Raw genomic sequence first — 19,150 nt, forward strand, 5'->3', positions numbered from 1 at the left:
CTGTATAGTTAAGAGTTTAATGATAATGTATTATCATATATCATTGCTTATTTATTTTTACAGTATCCACTAGAACAGCGGCATATGCACTCAAAAAAGTCAACTAAGGCAGTTGTTTGATTAATTCAATAGACATTTGTCTATTTAACATGAACATATTGAGTTTAGGTTTTTAAATCATTATCAGTTGTTGGTTTAACATAAAATAACAAAAAGTTTAATGAACTAGATTTGCATTCTTCAGTTCAATTAAATGTAATTATTTTAAATCAACAACTCTAAAACCGATGCCTAGTGCGCATGCTCAAACTTCCCAAAAGTGAAGAGGCGGGAACGCGGAGAAGTTATATGTGTTCAGTGGACTGCCATTTCCCTCTGCGGAATCTTCCAGAATACAGGTAAGTAATAAATAACTCAAAATATCTTAGTCAAACGAAGTTGTTTTGTCCATTAATTGTTTAACAATGTTTTTAATTCCAAATGTGTAAGTTGTCATTAGACAGCGGGAGTGGAGCAAATACAGTGAAAATCTGGTATTAGACGGTGCCAATCGGTACCGTCTAATACCTGATTTATAATCCGCTCTGGGTATATTTATACTATTATTAGCATGTCCACTTCATTGTTTTTCTTTTTTTTTTTTTTACCCGTTTTTGCAGTTAGTCTTATAGTGTTTTTAGCGGTTATTGATATGTTTAATTCAATATTTAACACGTTTGTAATTCACTTTCAAAGTAAATGAAGTTAGCTAAAGCTAGTATGGTTGTCTCATTGAACTTCTACCTAGCTCTGTTAGCATTCACTTTGGTTTTAAATGACGGTTATAGCAAGACATGGTCTTTGTTCACTTTTTTTATTATCATTTGCATTTTTTCTTTCTTTCTTTCTTTCTCTCTCCTTTTATTTTAAGCATTCGGCCTCTCACAGTAATGCAAGTTAAACTAGCATGCGCGATTTGCTAAATATTAGCTGTGTCCAAATTCAGGGGCTGCATCCTTCGAATTGACTTGATGCTAGTGCATGGGAAAAAGAGCATAAACACGAGGTCAGAGGAAAAGGCAATGGCGGATAGTTATGAAAATTGCCTGTCGGACCTATACCGCAACTACCAGCATCTTTATTGCATAGTGTGAAACACTGCTATTACATTTGGCAACAGATTGGATATTTATCTGTGAATTTTTTATTGCAAGAGGTATTTATATGTATTTGTATTTTTTTTATACATTTGCAACAAAGTAAAAAAAAAATCCACTGTGGAATTTTTATAAAATAATTTTTTCTGTTTTTTTCTGTTTTCTTTACCATAGTACCATAGTACTTTACCATAGTAACACCACAAAGAAAGCTGACCCCTTTTTCTGATTGTTTGTGCCTCCTCTTTAATACATGGTAAGCCTTTTACCATCATATATTTTTTATGATAGTTTTATGATTTAATCAAAGTGAAAAAAAGGTGCCAATAAAACTATCCTTAAAACTGCTTTTCTTTTTTTCTTTCAGTGACTTGTATGTGGCAGTGCAAGCGTTGTTCCATCAGGGAGAGTAGTAGGTACAATTATTGAAACACTGTACAGGGCTCGCAAAATGGCTAGCCCGACGTCCCAGGGCTAGCGATTTTTCCAGTCGGGCTACCAAAATCTATCTCTGCCCTGCCCGTCGGGCTGTCATAAGAAGGAAAAATATATGTCAATGCTTCTGCATTCTTTCGGAAATGTAGCTGGATAATTATGTCATTGGCATCGGTGAGCCACTGTCAATATGTGACATATTGAAATCGCGTTTGAATTTGCGCTTGTTTTTTGCTTTCACTTTGCAATCACGCGACCTGTGTATAGAGAGCGACAGCACTGATCTGTGAGTGATGATAATTTGTGCACCAATTCCTCTGACATCGTCTTATCAATCGTTAGCTTACTATGCAAACATGACAAGTGAAATCTCCCGCAGCTTAAACATGTGAGAGGTTGATCGCGCAGACAATCGCTGAGTGTTATGTGAATGCGTGTGTAAAAGCAGCAGGATATTAATTGTAGTTCTGCTTAGCCAAATAAGACAGGTCAGGGTGAAGAAGTGACAGCCAAAGAAAAGCTTACCACAAAACGGAAAAGTTATGACAAATCAGACTATAAGGCAAAAAGAAAGTGCAGCTTTATGGTTTCATGGACAAAAGAATTTCTGTGGCTGCAACATGACGAGCTATATAACCGGGGCTGCACATAAGTGGTCCGCAAGTGCATATTTGCTGTCAAAATAAAAAACGCGCACAAGATAAGAAGTTGCAACGCGTGTTTGCATACATAAGATTTTCTGGAGGAGGACATATTTGTTTAGAACTCTTAAATATGTCGAAGAAGCTCCTTTAAGCAATTACTTTGGTTTTCCTCCACCTCCAAAGAAATGTCAGAAGGAGTCCGAACCACAAAAGAAGCGCGTATTCTCGCAAAAGTGGTTGCAGGAGGTGAGCTGGCTTCAAACAAATGATGAACACACAGATGTGGTGCAGAATGTGCCGTGAAAATCCCACTCTAGCGGACAAAAACAGTGCCTTTTATATGGATGCAAACGTGCGTTGCAACTTCTTATCTGTTGCGCGTCTTTTATTTTGACAGCGAATGCGCACATGCGGACCACTTATGTGCACCCGTGTAAATAACATAATGTTCTGCCGGGTGTGTCGTTGGTTTTCCCTCGATTTCTGAGTCGACAAGCGCCTTTGTTACTGGGACCAGTCATTTTAAGAAAGGCCCCCATTAGAAATGGATTATTGCTCAGTCTGCAATATCTTTCCCAGAACAAACACCAATTGCAAATAATATACTAAAAATAAACCTGAAAAATCTGTTTAGAACAGCATACTGTGTTGCAAAGAGTGAACTACCACTGGTGCAATTTAGCAGTCTTTGCAAACTTCAAAAAGCAAATGGCCTAGATCTTGGTTCCACTTGCCTCTTACTTGTGACTTTAGTGGAAATTTCAAATTCAGTATCTGACACAGACTGATTCATGTCCTACACAGACAGCACTGATGTCTGCATGGTCTTCTAAAAGCAGCTTTAGTCAGCTTAGATGTGAAGTGAGTGAAATATACAGTTGTGTTTTTAATCAATGTATTTGTTCTCTATTGCAGATTGAGAAGGAGTTTCTGCGAATCACCACAAAGCCTCTGCTATCTACTTTCTTTGCCGAGCTTGACCAATACGCGCCACGCTTAATGGAAATCTTTCTGACCAAAGGAGGGACACGTGGAAAGAAAATAAGAGGTCTCATGCTTGCCATCTCCAAGGTTTGTATTAGGATTGAGTAGACTTTGTCATAGGCAGCAAAAATAACTTTTATTTGGAGATGAAGTTGTCAATTTTGTTTCGGCTTAACAAGTGGTACATGCCAGGTTCTAACCTAAAGAATAATTATGCAAGTTAACTGATTACCCTAGCTTTAAGAAAAACAGTGGTTTTGGCTCATATTATCTCCTCCTCCTCTCCAGCATGACAACATCCATACCAGACGAGCATGCATCTTGAAGTCTTTGTGCATCCACCTAAACGAAGACTATGAGAAGTTAATAAAGGAGTACTTGGTGAGCCATTGTGACAGCATGTTGTCTGTAACATTCTCATACAAATTGTGATGTTGCCTCAAATGCAAATCATTAAAATTAAAATTTTGAGATTAGCAACAAGACACCTGGTATTGGGGAAAGGATGTCTTGAATACCAAACAGTATTAAGCATTGCAATAAAGAATTTCTGGAATTTGGTATTGGAAGGAAAGAAATTTATGCCTACTTAAACTTGATACACAAACATACAATGCATTTAACATGCATCAAGATTATATTGCTTTTGAATCTGTACTTGGATTAAAACAAGTCCTGTTGTTTTTTCATTGTTATGGTCATCAGTATTTGTAAATAGAAATGTCTATGAACTTTGAGCTGTTTAGTACTAACACTTCTATACCTGTTTTATTTTAGCAGCTGAGTTAGCCTTTTCTCGAGTCCTGTCCCCCTAAGTTACTCTTGCTACGTCCGACAAACAAATGGTTTCCTCTGCGCACCAATGGGTACCCGAATGTGCGAGCAGACATGCTTCATAATGTTCGGTACATTTACCTGGGAATGGGGCCATACACACTGTTTAATCCATTCACGTTGTTTTTGACTTTGTGAATGGAAAGAACACAACTCCTCCAGACACAATCTCTCGGCGTATCGGTGGGCACACCGCTTCTCCATCTTGCTTGAGGTTAATGTTTGTCAGACACAGTAACGGTTGCTATAATGTGTAATTGGACAATGGCCCTTTCGGGGGAGGGGCCGGTGAGAGGTCAATTATGCCACCTCTTTTGACATGAGAGGTGTATTTTATAATTTATGTATTGGAGTAATTACTAACAACTACTTTAGTGGTGTAATTTTCTGTTTATTACTTTGACTACTTGGATTTTATGAACAGCATAGAAACAGTTGTTTAAACAATCTCTTAAATTTTACTTTGTTGTCTTATACTTTTTCATGTAGGATACGGACAGCGAGGCAAAAAGCTGCATGGAGCAAACTGTGATGGGGGTGTACGTCATCCAGAAGGAGGGTGCTGAACCTGAAGATGACCCAGAGGACGTTGGTGTCGTGATTGAGGGTGTGGAGGCTAACACTGATTTGGGTAACATTGCACAAGCATGTGCTCTGTTGTTTGGACTCATATACCGTTTGAACCTGAGCTACCCACCAGAACTTAAATGCACCTTTGAAGTCCTCCAGAAGATACTTTTAAATCTTGATGGACAAAAGCTGTCTTCAAAGGTACAGTTTCTGAAAAACAAGCTTATGGGGTGAGAGCACTTGAAAATGACTGATAGGTCTTGAATGGTTCATTGGTGCAATGGTGATTTCCAATATATAATGTTAATATTTGAGTTGTTTATATTTTTTTTTCTTTCATTTAAAACATTGTTTTTTAAGTTTTTGGATTCTCTCTGTTGGGCAATTCACCTTTTATACAGCACTGCAGATGATTTTTGTTTGTCCTTATATAGATGGCTCAAAATGGATCAGAAGTACTGACAGAAGTACTATGTTGTGTTTATGTATCAAGGTCCTGTAAAGTTTAAGACCACTGCCACCTGTTAAGTTCACTGTATTATTGTTTCCATTTTGCTTGCTAGCATGTTTTAAAACACAGCAAAACTATATTGCTAGCTGTGGAGGACTGCAACCAAAATTAAAAAAATAAATACAGAAATATAAAAATTGGTCAAACTAATAATTATTTCAATGAGATACACCAAACAAATATAGATTTTCATCACCTATGGAATTTTTTGTTGTTGTTGTATTGCCCCCAAAATATTTCTAATTATTTTATTTTATTTTTCCAAATTCACACAATTCGATTTTGTCACATGTTTTAACTTGCCAAGTGGGAGATGTATTTTTATCTTTTAGTTTAATTTTTTAAAATGCAGTCGATATATTGAGCAAATTTTGCATCTGTTTTTAGTTGTGGAAGCTTTGGTTCCAACATATTACCTATGTAAATAAGTATTCTAACATTTTACCTTTTGAAGTGGCATAATGCTTGCAGGTGTACAAAAATGGTAAGCTTTTATATTGTCCACTAAATCCAGTTAATAAAGATAATGTTATCATAATCTGATTGTGACTTTTTTTGTAAAGTAGTGGGTTTCTAAATGTGTAACAAATGTAAACAAATCTAATTGAAATAATTTGGTTGAAATGAGTGAAATCATTGCCTTGATTAACAAAGTAGTTGTTGAAACAACAAGATTTAATTCTGTTTTCCTAAACTTTTTAAATTGTGTAGAATGAATTAAAACAAATTTCACTCTACATACTTAAATAAATCACTTCAAATCAATGTAAGTATAGTATGTTGATCCAACGTAATCTGATTACATTAAACCACCAAATGCTAAATGTGTTGGTTTGACATGATCGAAAAGGGTTTATTGTACTTGGTTAAATTGTGTGCAAAAAGGGTGCCATGATTAAATTGTGTTCATCCAACAACAGATTTTTTTGAGTGTGGAGCCTCTTGCAGAAAGGCAGAGAGGTGACAGTCATCATCCTGGCAAACTAACCACAAAATATCAAAGTTAACCTAATAATTCAAGAGGAAAATATTCCACATCAGTTTTATATGGACTAACATTACTGTTCTGTTATGAGTTTAAGATTGAGCTTCTTTTAAATGCTTTATATTCAGTTTAATCTTCAGTCGCACTGGGGATTAATAAAGTAAACAATCTCTCTGTATGCCTGTGTAGCTATCTATATTATAAGACATTAAACTGTATTAATTAAATAACAAATAAAATCACAGCTGAAGACTTGAGCACCATGTGACATGATTAACTGTTCGCAGGATTACTAAAATGATTGAAACATGAAGGTGTTTTGGCAAAAAAGCTGGTCAAACATTAAACTGCAAAACTGAAAGTGCTGTTTGAGTCTGAACATTTTCAACTCACCACCAGAAAAAGATGCTGTTCTCCACAATATGTAAATAAGGATCGAGTATAGGCGATATCAGCAGCTGTATCAAAATGAGAATTTTATATCCCCCATAGTTGAGTATAGGCATTCAATCCAAAAGGTCACATGTTGTGGAGAAATAATGTGAATCTTTTGTGCATTCAAATGTTTTATTTTTATTTTAATAGCACAACAAATAATACATTTGTTAATAAATCTTATTCAGACACAAGTTTGCTTGTTGCTTGCTTCCTCACAAACGACCATTTCTGCTCCTTACATTCATCACCCTGAAAACAGCACAGTGAACAAATCATACTGAAACACTGTGTTTATTTCAGTTACAAAAGTTATTTTTATTTTAGGTTTCATGAAACACATATATATTGTTGGCAGTACTTTAGATGAAGGCAGCATGCTGCTCTCAGACTTACACTTAAACTCAAAGGGTCTATAATCTCTAAACTGATATATTTTACAAAGAAATCCTGTCTGGGCAGCGTCTGGATTTGGACTTAAGAGCTCGTTGGCATTTCTAAAACAATAGCAAACCTGCACACCATACATTGTTTGGTTTTTTGTTTTGTTTAAAGTTGTAGATATACATTAGAGACATGGCAGATTTGCATATATTCTTCAGGGTCTGCAGTCCTTTTCTCTTCTTCTGTGCTCCTGTGAGAATCTAAAACAAAGGTCACATAAATCATGGGGTTAAATTGATGCCTGTGGGACAAAATTACTCCAACAATATTCAGGACAAATTTATTTTTCCTCTGCAAAAAAATGAAATTGAGTACAAAGCATGTGAAACTTTTCTGTCTTGTGTTGTGTTCATTTATGTCTTTTCTTTTCTCTTTAATGTTTCTGTCCATTATATGTGCAAGAACAAACTTCTGAATCACCTCTTAGTGATAAGTGTCTACAGTTTCCTTTCTCGTTTGGCTCTGGACGAAGGCAGTCGCACTTTTCTCCTCTCCCTCTTCCTTCTCTTTCCTGCTTGGCTTCTCAATGTCCTTGTCTAGTCTCGTCTACTTTTCTACTTTTGCCCTGGATGACTCTCACGGTCTGTTACAACCTAAAAGAGGAATTATGGATTTGAACAACTGGTCCCTGATTGCAATTGACACGCTCTTCTCAACGAGAAGCCTGGGCTTGAGTAAGTCCGAGTGTCCTTTCCTGCCGGATACACAATGGACGGGTGGAGGAACTGGAGGGTCGTGTGCCTGGCGGGACTGTCAATCGAGAACATTGTAGACATCTACCTTTTCGGAACCACGATAACAGGGTTCTTGTTGTTCGGAGTTGGCTTGGCCCTGGCTTATCAAAGATAGCAGAATTGGCTTTTCAAAACCCCACAAGGCTGCCCGCTATGATGGAAATGATGGGACGGGTCGTGACTTCTCAAAATGGGCTCATTGAACGCAGCACGGATAAGATCTTGGAGAAGCTCACGGCAGTCTCTGCTCTCTGAGCACAAGATTGATAACATCTCAGAGAAGCTCTCCAACGGGAGACTGAGAGACCAGTGACGGACTGTTAGACCAACTGTGAAATTGACATGCAGTTGTTCGCACTAAAGGAAAACCACCATCATTTCATGCAGCTACCGTATCGGTGTCAGCTGTGGTCTCAAGGCTGGAGCTGATACGTATGTATGTTCGGGGGGTCCAATTTCACTGCAGATGTAAACATTGCATGTGACAAATAAAAGGCTTGATTGAATAGCTTCAGACTTATGTTCAAAGAAAAGAAAAGAAGCCCTCAAACCTCTACTCTACTTTATGTGTTGATTTAATGAGCGAGTTCACTTTGTTTCTCTCTTCTCTCAAACGTCTAATCTCTCTTCCTCCTCTTCCTCTGTGTTTTATTCAGTCGTACCGTTTACAGCAGCGAGCAGGGCTTCTTCTTGACCTTGGCGGGCTGAGGGCAGAGGACGGCACGAATGGCCTCATCAAACACAGTCTTCAGACCACGCTGGGTCAAGGCTGAGCACTCCAGGTATTTGACTGCATCTATACATGCGAAGACACATATATGTTAATAAAAGAAGAGAAAGAACTACAAAGACAAAGTAAGAGAAGAAAGGTTTGCTGGTAGTGGAGAAGAATAAGTTCAACTTTCAAAGAACACTATAGTCAACTACAGCTACTATACTTTTACTGTGATGCCAGGAAATGAGGGGAATAACAAAAATTTGCAGAGGCAGTCAGGCTACAAAGTTCTCTAGCATCTTCATCTGCTAGTTTCATATCTTCACTGGTGAGGAGAGCTTCAAATCTTAAAGTGCTTTTCAAGCAAATAAAGTAAGAGTGACTGACCTATCTCCTTAGCCAGAGCTAGGCCCTGTGGATAGGTGATAGGCGCCAGCTTCTTGTCCTTCAGTTTCTCAATGGTATCCTTTTCATCCCTCAGATCCAGCTTAGTGCCAACCAGGATGATGGGCGTGGAGGGGCAGTGGTGACGGACCTCAGGGTACCACTGGCAGAATACAGAGTAAAGGAAAACTAAATAAGAGGCAAGAAAGGGGAACACGCAAAATCAAGGAACGTGTTAGAGGCAAAAAACAGAATCAAAGGCGGAGGGAGATGAAGCTCTGATGCCAGGTGTTACAGAAAGGTGGATGAAGGCTTAACACGAAAAACAATGCTATGAAATGAGAGAAATACATCATCCAACTCTCACACACAGCATCAATCATTCATTCATATTTATTTTCAGATCTGTTTGGGTTTTTCCTCCATTTCTTTATCCAAGTACCTATTATTTTTCTCTATAATAAATTACTATTTTTCTCCTCCCTCTTATTTTCTCAGGTAAACCACAAGCCAGTGATTGTTGTGGGCTATGACTGGTAAATCTGTGTTGTGGAGTAGCTTGCTCACAAAGCAGCTATTTCCATGGAGTTTTGGGGTATTACCTGATGAGATCTACTGCTGTTTCTTTCAGTCACTTTATTTTCAGCGTCTTACCATGCTAATATTTAACCAACTGTGGAAGTTTTAATAAAACACAGTTAGAAATTTGCATATTTCTGTTCCTTTTGTTCCTTTTTACATTTTGTTCCTTGGCAGCTGAGAGACAGGCCTCATAAAAAACAGCCAAAACTCACCTTAGCTCTGACGTTCTCATAGGATGCCGGGCTAACCAGGGAGAAGCAGATTAGGAAAACATCCTGGATGGAGAGACAAGGAGACAAAGAATTTGAATAGCTGCTGCAGTTTTAATTAGCTGACATGTTATATAAGTTCTGTCTGTGTAACTTTATGTCCATTACTTCTTGCCAAGCTCTAAAAGTTGAGTTCTCACAAAATTGAAATGCTTTCCACATTACATCTGGAAGAAAGCATATCTTGCTTGCATTTGTTTATATTTATTATAACATTTATATTTACAATAAACAACATGTTTTCCATGTATTTTCTTGATTTTTCTACTGTTTCTTCTTTTCAGACATCTGGGCAGATATCAGACTGAGCAGCACTCATCACTTTTGGCAAGTTTTGTAATACTGACAGAAGGTCTATATTAACCTAAAACTAATCAATTAGTCATGGTGCCTAAACCCAAATAAACAGAAACTTGCAAAACTAAACTGCAAGTCATAAAGTCATAAACTTGACTAATAACTCATGATAACTAATAAAGAAACTAATAAAAATGGTCTAACACTGGATTCAGACCCCTGTGTCCTTACTGAAAACTAAGCGTAACTCCTGTTTTGGACGTTTTGGATCTATTAAAGTTGGCTATTTTATTAGGGACAAAGGTTTTTTGAAATGTCCTTGAGAATGCAGTTTCACAAGTGCTGACTTGAAATATTTATTTCGAAAGGACGAAATTATGTTTCGTTTCTACTGTGGAGAAGATCAGGTTAAATGTAAAACAACTACTTCAGCTACTCTACCACATGTTGTGTGTTTATCGTAGTTATCTCATGGCTAAAAGCATGAAAGTAAGTGGTACATATGATACACATTGTTTATAACACATAATGTTAAAACCCCCTTGTTCTAATGAGCTGTACGAGTGCTTTGTGTGTGTATGTGTGATTCTGTACCGTCTGTGGGTAGGACAGTGGGCGGAGCCTGTCATAATCTTCCTGTCCAGCTGTATCCCAGAGGCCCAGGTTGACCGGCTTGCTGTCCACCATCACATTAGCTGAATAATTGTCGAATCTGTGGGGAGAGAAGAGAAGGTCAACGATTGGTCAACCAGTCTCAGGCAGCCTTTCATTTCATTGGTTATTTATTAATTAAACAATCCTTCAGTTCACTGATTGTTTAACCAGTTAAACTCCTATAATGGGGGAAAAAACTACAACCATACTTGAAATATCACTGTTCACGAAAACATCAACCAACAACATTACTTTGGTTAGTTTGACACACAAGTCATATTAACCATGTCTAGTATAAGAGCATAGCTGTTAGGGTGCCTGGGTCGTCGACCCAGTGTTTTGTGTTTTTGGCTCTTTGATTTTGTTTATTTCATTATATTCTAGCTTTGCCTAATGGCTTATAGGATTATTCTTAGTTTAGGTTCTCTGTGTGTTTTCTTTTTAGAGTTTTAGTGTTCTTGTGTCACGATCTACCCTCATTTCATGCTGTGTTTTCTATCTGTCCGTCTGCCAGTTCAGGTTGTTGTTATTTTCAGTTTAGTTTTTGTATTCTCAGTTTTGCCAGTTCTCTGTTTGCCATCTAGCAATAAAACTGAGTTTGAGTTTACTTTCTGGGTCCGAGTGTCTGCACATTGGGTCCTCCTTGCCATCACTACTGCCTGCACACAGCCTCAACACGACAATGACACATAATAAGGCAGGGCTGCCCTCGTGTGGTCACAAAGAAGCATAACAGTTTAATTTCTCAATGTTGGTGTTTATATTTCTGGGTTTCCAGTTTAATATACGGTGGGTTCACATGTTGCTAAATAGTTGCACCTGAAGAAGTAAATGTGATGACTCATAGTCATTTTTATGAAGTTCTGGTCCTTCATGTTGCAGAGTGCAGCATTACATCACTGAAGATCTGAGGTTTAATATAACCTGTCTAATAATCATTTATTGTGCTTCCCTAGATCTTTTATTGCCTTCATTCTAATATGGCTTACATGTAATATTTATGGACTGTGTTCCTTTATATGGTTTTATTTTTTTTATTTTATGTGAAAGTTTGAAGTAGGCACCAGCACCCACTGGTGGAAGAAGCATTCAATTTTTTGCTGAAGTAAAAGTGCTGATCATTGTAGAAATATTCATTTTATTTCTTTCAATATTTCTTTCAATATTCTAATGTCCTGCATATTCCAAGTTGGGCTTAAATTTCTGACTGTTTACATTATAGATTGTGCTAATTATTAATTTGCCAATTAAAACTTTTAATTTTGGTTTGTAAAACTGTAGAAACAACAAGCAAAGTGATTAATGAGACTTAATGGCCAAAAAGGTTGTATAGTGTTTTAAACCAATTGCCCAAACCTCAAGAATATTTACAATAATAAATAATAATAATAATAAATAAATGTATACAGGAAAATGGATCAGATTGGATTTGAAAAACAGTTGCTAATCGAGTAATATTGTTATCTTTTTTAAACATTTACTATGGAGAAGGTTAGTTTATATAAAAACAATGCATTTAAATATACTTCACATATTAGATTCATATTTAACTGAATTTTACATTAAGCTGTTCAAATGTCCATTCAAAATGTAGCAAAACTATTGTGTTGCATGGACATACAACACTCTAGTACTTGACTTGTTCAATTCCAGCGCTGTCAGGACCTCAGGTGCACAGCGATATTTATTGTTTTAAAAAAAGAAAAGCCCATCTCACTTCTTTCCTCTTTTCTTTCACCGTGTGCAGAAAGCAGCTGACGTTTGATCAAACACGCTTTGAACCACAAATATGTTTTAATAACCTGCAGGCTGCTGCCAGCCCAAACCTGCCTGTGTTACAGTCAGACATCTCCAGATGGACTGCAGCACATGTGTGCATCTTCTCTATAATATTTGTCCGTGTGTCCTGACACAGTGCACAACTGATCAATGAAGACATGCGCATGTACCTGTAGGTGCCTCACAGAGAGACCGCGAAAGTGTTTATGTCTGTATTTCTGTGTGTGTAGATGTTTGTTTGTAGTACTCACACAGTAGGAATGTACTCTCCGGGGAAGGCATTGGTTGTGTAACTGATGAGAAGACATGTTTTACCCACAGCTCTGTATAACACAAGTAAAAAGACAAAGAGAAGTCAGGAAAGAGACATAGAGAATGACAAGAAAAAAACACAAGAGACAGTAAATGTTGCTATTCCATATATATATATATATATATATATATATATATATATATATATATATATATATATATATATATATATATATGAAGAAAAAAATATATAGTACTGACAGGAGATGATGCAATATGCACGCCTATACACATCAGTCACACTCCAAGTTTAAATGTTTTCTGGAAGTGCATTATATTTACTCTGTGAGCAACTCCCCCAGTTCCTTTGTTGACGTCATTGTTCGAAAATACTGTCACGGTCAAAAACAAAACATTCAACAAATACAGATTTCATGGGCACGCTGACATCTGTAAACAGTGTTTTTGTGTTTCTAATTTGCAGAAATTCAGTGATCTGTGTTCAGCTTGTCCCAACATCCACAGTGATGAAACTGCATGGCTGCCTGCAAGGTGATCCAGCAAGTATCAGCTAGCCTGCTTCTTATTTAGTTTCCACAGATTTGCTGCCAGCATTTTCAACAGCAGCACAAAGAACTCGAGGCCTGGTTTCACTGCAGCACTCATATTTCATGTTGATTACACTCTGGATACATCTGATTGGTCATAAGCTAGGAGGAGTGGCTTCAGTCTTTTTGTTTCATCAAATTTCAACGTGTTGTCGCCTCTTGGCCAGGACTCCCTTGAAAAAGAGGTTTTTAATCTCAATGGGACTTTTCCTGGTTAAATAAAGGTTAATAAATAAATAAACAGAATTCTGTAGAGTCTCTTATCTGACAGACGGAGATCAGAACCCCTGATTGGATCAGTCTTTATCACACTTATTGATAAATAACCTTCTTTTTTTTTTGCTTACATAAATAACCAAGCAAATCCAGTCTGCAAGGAAACCATCAGCTCGTCCTTTTTTCTCAGTCTGCCTGTGACTCTGTGCCATAAAAGACATTTGTGACGTACAAGCGTTTGTCAAATAAAGCAGGTTTATACTGGTCTTCTCGATGGTTTTGCTCGAAACTCTCACATACTCCCACCTTTTACTCAAACCACATTAACACAATAGAAATATTTTAAAATCCCACAATAAGATTAATAATTTTGTGGAACTTTGAACTATTATCAGACAGAAGAAATTGAGCTTCCCCCATTCTCTCCCCCCAAAAACCTTTTTATGTTTAATATGTAAATCAAATAAACATGTTGGCATATTTCTCATATACAAAATAATTTTTGGTTTTCATATTTAATTCTTTTAAGTATTATTATTATATTGTATATTATTAAAAGTAGTTATACAAAAATATGGAAGGGATGACACATCATTATTATCAACTGACGCTTCCATTGAGGGATCTGTGGGTGCACTTGTTAGCACGTTTCTTTACTTTCATGGCTGCTTAGTGTTATAGTACAAGTGTACTGAGTATATATTTGAGTGTTTTTCAGAACCAACATTAATAACAACAACAACAACAACAAACTTTTATACTTTGTGGCTAGTGAATTAATTTTTTTATTAATTATAAAATCCAAATATGTTCTGACTAGAAAAAAAATGCATGACACAGAAACTACAAAATGACAGTCATTCCAAAAGTTAGCATTTTAAAAAAGACCAGCCCTGCTGACGAGATGACTCAGTAGTGATATGAGCAACGCAGATAAGCGTCAGAGTGCCTGTGAGCATTTCTGTCTTTGTGAGGACAACTCTGAGTTTTAGAGGTCGAGTCTGATGAAATGTTGTCAGTTTGTAACTTTTTCCAAAGGCTCGTGTGGGTTTAAGATTTAGTCTCACTGTTAAGGTTAAAACAGGGTTTAGGTCGAATGCAGAGGTTGAGTCAGGGATGTGGGTCACACATTAAATAATGCCACTAAAGGGTCTCATAAGTATAGCATTACATGCGTGTGCTTTGTGGTCGTGTGTGAGTCAAAAAGGAACCGCGCTGTTTCAGAAGCATCGGTTTGAGCTGAAAACAGGAACTGGCCACACCGAGCTTTCAAAAAAAAGGAAAGAAAAAAGATTTCTGCCTCACATCTCTCTCTGTCTGCTTCATAATCTGCTTTTCCATGAACATGTTTTATCCTATCGTTTTAACCTATTGTGACATTTCATTTCTTTTGGTCCCGTCTAAAAAGAATAAAAAGTGAATATATGGTGATGAATGGTTTCAACCAGACTGAGGCCAAATGGTGTCAGTTAGCTAGCTGCATAGCTCTACAACTGCATGTAAGAAAAAATAAAACTGAGTAAACTTTAATTTCTCAAAGGGGGCTTGACTTTTTTGTTACTCATTAGGTTTACTTTATTTTACAAATTATATCTGTAGCTGTATAACTGTTGTGCTTTAATTGTCATATAGCTCAGTAGGTAGAGTGGTGGCCCCATGATCGGAAGGTCGGGGGTTCAACTCCACTGAACGGCTACCCTAAGGTACCCCTGAGCAAGGTACTGTCCCTACACACTGCTCCCCGGGCGCTGCATTGGTGGCTGCCCACTGCTTCACTGCGTGAATGGGTTAAATGCAGAGGAACTATTTCCCTATGGGGACTAACACATACACATATAACTGCTAACTCAGCACTCACTTTAGCAGGAGAAGTCAATTAAATTCAATTTTATTTATACAGCATGAAATCACAACAACAGTCGCTTCAAGGTGCTTTATATTGTAAGGTAGATCCTACAATAATACATACAGAGAAAAACCCAGCAATCATGTGACCCCCTATGAGCAAGCACTTTGGTGACAGTGGGAAGGAAAAACTCCCTTTTAACAGGAAGAAACCTCCAGCAGAACCAGGCTCAGGGAGGGGCGGGGCCATCTGCTGCGACCGGTTGGGGTGAGAGAAGGAAGACAGGAAAGAAGGCATGCAAGAGACTGTCTAATATAACAAGAAGTACAAATCTGGGCTTCCACCTTCACCGGGATGCTCACAAGTCCTTAAAAATGTTGTATGTGCAGCAACCAGTGGTAAATTGTCTTTCTCTGAGTTTTAGGAATGTGACAGCACCACGAGCCACTTTCTAACATCCGACATTTTGACTTCAGGCATGAAAACAGCAGCAGCAGCAGACAATTTCCTGACAGAGGTCAGCTTCAACCACCACAACCAGCTACTGCTTATACACCCATGTAAGTTTCAGAAATGTTTATATACACTTGCACAGGGACGTGTTTCTGTCCTTAACTGCCCTGCCAGCAGAAAGCAACAGAACGCTAGCTTTTTCCGAGAAAAAGCGACTTCGCTATAAGAATCACAATAGACAGAAACTTCATTTTATTTCAGTTCAGGCACATTAATGATGCTTTCTTTGAAAAACAGCAAGTTAGCTGCTGTCATCTCTACTTTTCAAGGACTATCTTGAAAACCTGTCAAATTATGTACAATACAAATAGCTGTGGTGTGGCTCTCCAAATTTATTTTCTTTCTAGTGTTATATTTAATTTAACATTTATAACCCACTGCCCCATTTGCCTTTAAACGCACCTGTTTGTTTTGTAAGGTTTTAATGAGTCAGTCATCAGACTGTAGGATGTTCATTAACTTGGCTGCTAATTAAACCATACGCTTAAATCATTCACATTACTTCTGTTGTTCTTATTTGAAATTATTTATTATTATTTCAAATAATTATTTCTTATTTAAAACTCTTATTTGTGGAGTAAAATGGGTTAAAGAAGATGGATTTTGCAACACAGCTGATGAGCTCTGATTGCATTTAAATGCTTGTGCTGTTAAACTGTAAATACCACGACTCTTGAAGCGGACTTCCCTACAACATGAAACCGACTTCCTCTTCTCCATCAGCAGTTAAGTTTAACTACTGTGTGTATGTATCTATATATACACTGTTAGCGCCTAGCAGAGGTGATCAAAAATGAGAAATAAATGTGGAAATTACCACCACCATCATTAGCTTTCTGGCTGTCACATGAAACGATACAGACTTTCAAAAGGGCTGGCTGGGTATTTGCAATGTAGCTTTCAAATATTTTAAAAGGCAACATTTTGAAAACCTTTTCACAATATTTCCTTTTATTCATATGGGCGCAGGTGTAAAACTGGGCACATCTCCAAGCTCTTCCTCCTGCTTGTGTAACCCACTGAAGTGAACTGACTGCCTTTGTCTTAGTGTTGTGTTTTTAATAGAGGTGAACGAATTAATCCAAATATTGATACAGACACAGATATTGGTATCAGATTGATTAAGTGCTTTAAGTTCAGTCTGTAGTCCACTGAATCTGTTAAATAAATTATTTCTTTTGCACATGACATAATATTCCTTAAACAACCTATTAAAAAAGGTCTAAACCTGTTTGTGTTGACTGCAAGTCTATTTTATTTGTACCCTATAGAATATTTAATAACAGAAGCTGACCCAACGTGCTTTTGAGACATGAACAGTAAATTCTGGGTCTCCAAAAAACCCAGTTTGAAAATTCACGAGAAACTAAAAGGTGTGTTTTCTTGTTTTTTCTAATTATTGTGGAAAGTAAAAATCATTCAAATGTTTTTAGAATTTGCAAATTAATAATGGCATGTCTCATAAGTCGTGATACACTGCACTTACCTATATAGGCTTTCCTTATAGGTTAAAAGTGCGAGTATTGGTATCCGCAGTACTGACCCTGTATTTACTTGGTATCTGGATTGTAAAATTTGCAGTACTAGTTTGTACACAGCACTAGTTGTAAAGAAACAAGTAATAAAGGCGGAACTGAAATCTAGGTCAAGTTCTGGAGCGGAGTCAGAAGTAATGAAACAAGATCTACAAAAGTTCAGCATGTTTACCTCTGCAGTGTTTACTAATGCTTGTTTGTTTGTTTTACACATTTTGTCACTTCTTTTTAGTGAACTGTCTTTATTGACTTTAGCACACTTAAATTACATAAAACCTTTTTTTAATGGAAGCTTTTGATTGGCAGCTACTAAAAAACAGCTTCTTAAGAAAAACAACAAAACAAGTTATTTAAACACAACAAAAAAATTATCAAAGTATGGTTAACATAAAACCTGACTACTGTTGGTCTCCTGTCAACAGCCAATAATTGATGCTTGTTTTGAACACTACAAAGAATATTTGAGAAAACACACAATTAATTTTTTTAAATGTCAAAACTTAAATCATGTTTTGGATTTGTTTAAATCACTTGAACTGTTATTTTTCATGCAAGGTCTTTTTCATTAGCTGACAATCAAAGGCTTTCAATTTAAAAAAAGGGTTTTATGTAAATGTAGCGTGGTAAATGAAATAGAGCCAACACCACATGTTTCCCTTTCCAAATATTTACACACGTCACTGTTACGGCTTCTCTCTCTGCATTTTTTTTAAATCAGTGTCACACACCAGGAAGCTCTGCACACACGCTGCAGTACCCGTGTGCTACCTCTGGATGGTGAACTGCATGTGTTAAAGTGTTTACTGAACTATTTTTGAGAAACAACTGTAGAACTTCCGCTTTACAATTCCCTTCACTTTAACAGCCAGCCATTTTGCCCCACCTTCAACGATAAACGCATTTGATGGCAGACGGTGGCTCATCCAAACTTCTTACGCGAGCACATTTCACCCTTTAGGGCAAATAAATTCAACAACTTTTCAGATGTCAAAAACACAATGAGGTTAATCATTTACACGTTTGAGCTTCTGTTTCTTTATTGCCTCTTCTTTTTTTAGTCATACTTTTTTCTCACTTTGTTTGTATTTTCTCAACTGATCTTTGTGGCATCTATCGGATTTTCATCTTTGAAGAGGAGTTCTGCTGCTTTAAAGCATTTTCCTGCATGTTGTGGCCTGCATGGCTCATCCAGCGCGCTCAGTGTGAATCACCGCTGTCAAATACACACCTTAAGATCTACATGTTAACACTGGACATAAAACACAAGTACAGAAGTTTCTTTTACACTTTTACGCTGAACCGCACAGTAATCTCGCTGAAGTGGATCAAACTGTTGCTCCTACCATGTGACAACCTTTGACAGCTCTATCTGATTACCCTGAAATTCAGAGCCTGGGGCCAATCCCCATTTATGCGTCAGCTGGGCGACCACTGTGTAATTCAAAGCTTGAAGGCCCCTTTAATTTATAACACACTGGTTAAAATTAGTAAAATAATAGCATACCCATCTCCCACGACCACACATTTGATAGCCTGCATCCTGTTCCGCTCAGCTTCGTCTGTGCTCTTCACTCTGAAACAGACTCAGAGAGGAAGGCCGAGAGACGCTGAAGAGCATGCAACTACAGGAAATTGTTGCACACCTCCCTCCCCCTTCTTTTGCTGCTTCTTTTTTTTCTTACTCAGCCTCTCTCCCTTCATTTTTGCACTCATCGCCTTCTTCCTGTTTTGTTCTTTTTTTCTTTCAAACAACAGACCTTAAGCTGAAAAGATACCAATACCCATAAA

General features: G+C 37.3%; 2 protein-coding genes across 2 annotated transcripts; one reads left to right on the top strand and one right to left on the bottom strand.

Annotated features, from left to right (window-relative positions):
• The first annotated feature begins 300 nt into the window (after positions 1 to 300).
• On the top strand, positions 301 to 4,960 carry LOC145429341 (uncharacterized). Its single transcript, XM_080302608.1, has 5 exons — positions 301 to 398; positions 1,521 to 1,548; positions 3,131 to 3,286; positions 3,488 to 3,580; positions 4,523 to 4,960. The coding sequence occupies exons 1-5, from the start codon at positions 301 to 303 to the stop codon at positions 4,835 to 4,837; spliced, it is 690 nt and encodes a 229-aa protein (XP_080158734.1). The 3' UTR covers positions 4,838 to 4,960.
• Positions 4,961 to 6,647: 1,687 nt separating this feature from the next.
• On the bottom strand, positions 6,648 to 19,058 carry rac2 (Rac family small GTPase 2). Its single transcript, XM_026171853.2, has 7 exons — positions 18,867 to 19,058; positions 12,644 to 12,715; positions 10,554 to 10,671; positions 9,606 to 9,668; positions 8,815 to 8,974; positions 8,375 to 8,508; positions 6,648 to 7,178 (listed from the first exon to the last, which is right to left on the bottom strand). The coding sequence occupies exons 1-6, from the start codon at positions 18,899 to 18,901 to the stop codon at positions 8,378 to 8,380; spliced, it is 579 nt and encodes a 192-aa protein (XP_026027638.1). The 5' UTR covers positions 18,902 to 19,058; the 3' UTR covers positions 6,648 to 7,178; positions 8,375 to 8,377.
• Between the last annotated feature and the right edge of the window lie 92 nt (positions 19,059 to 19,150).

The sequence above is a fragment of the Astatotilapia calliptera genome, chromosome 6 (genome assembly GCF_964374335.1).
Source record: "Astatotilapia calliptera chromosome 6, fAstCal68.1, whole genome shotgun sequence".
NCBI classification, from domain to species: domain Eukaryota; kingdom Metazoa; phylum Chordata; class Actinopteri; order Cichliformes; family Cichlidae; genus Astatotilapia; species Astatotilapia calliptera.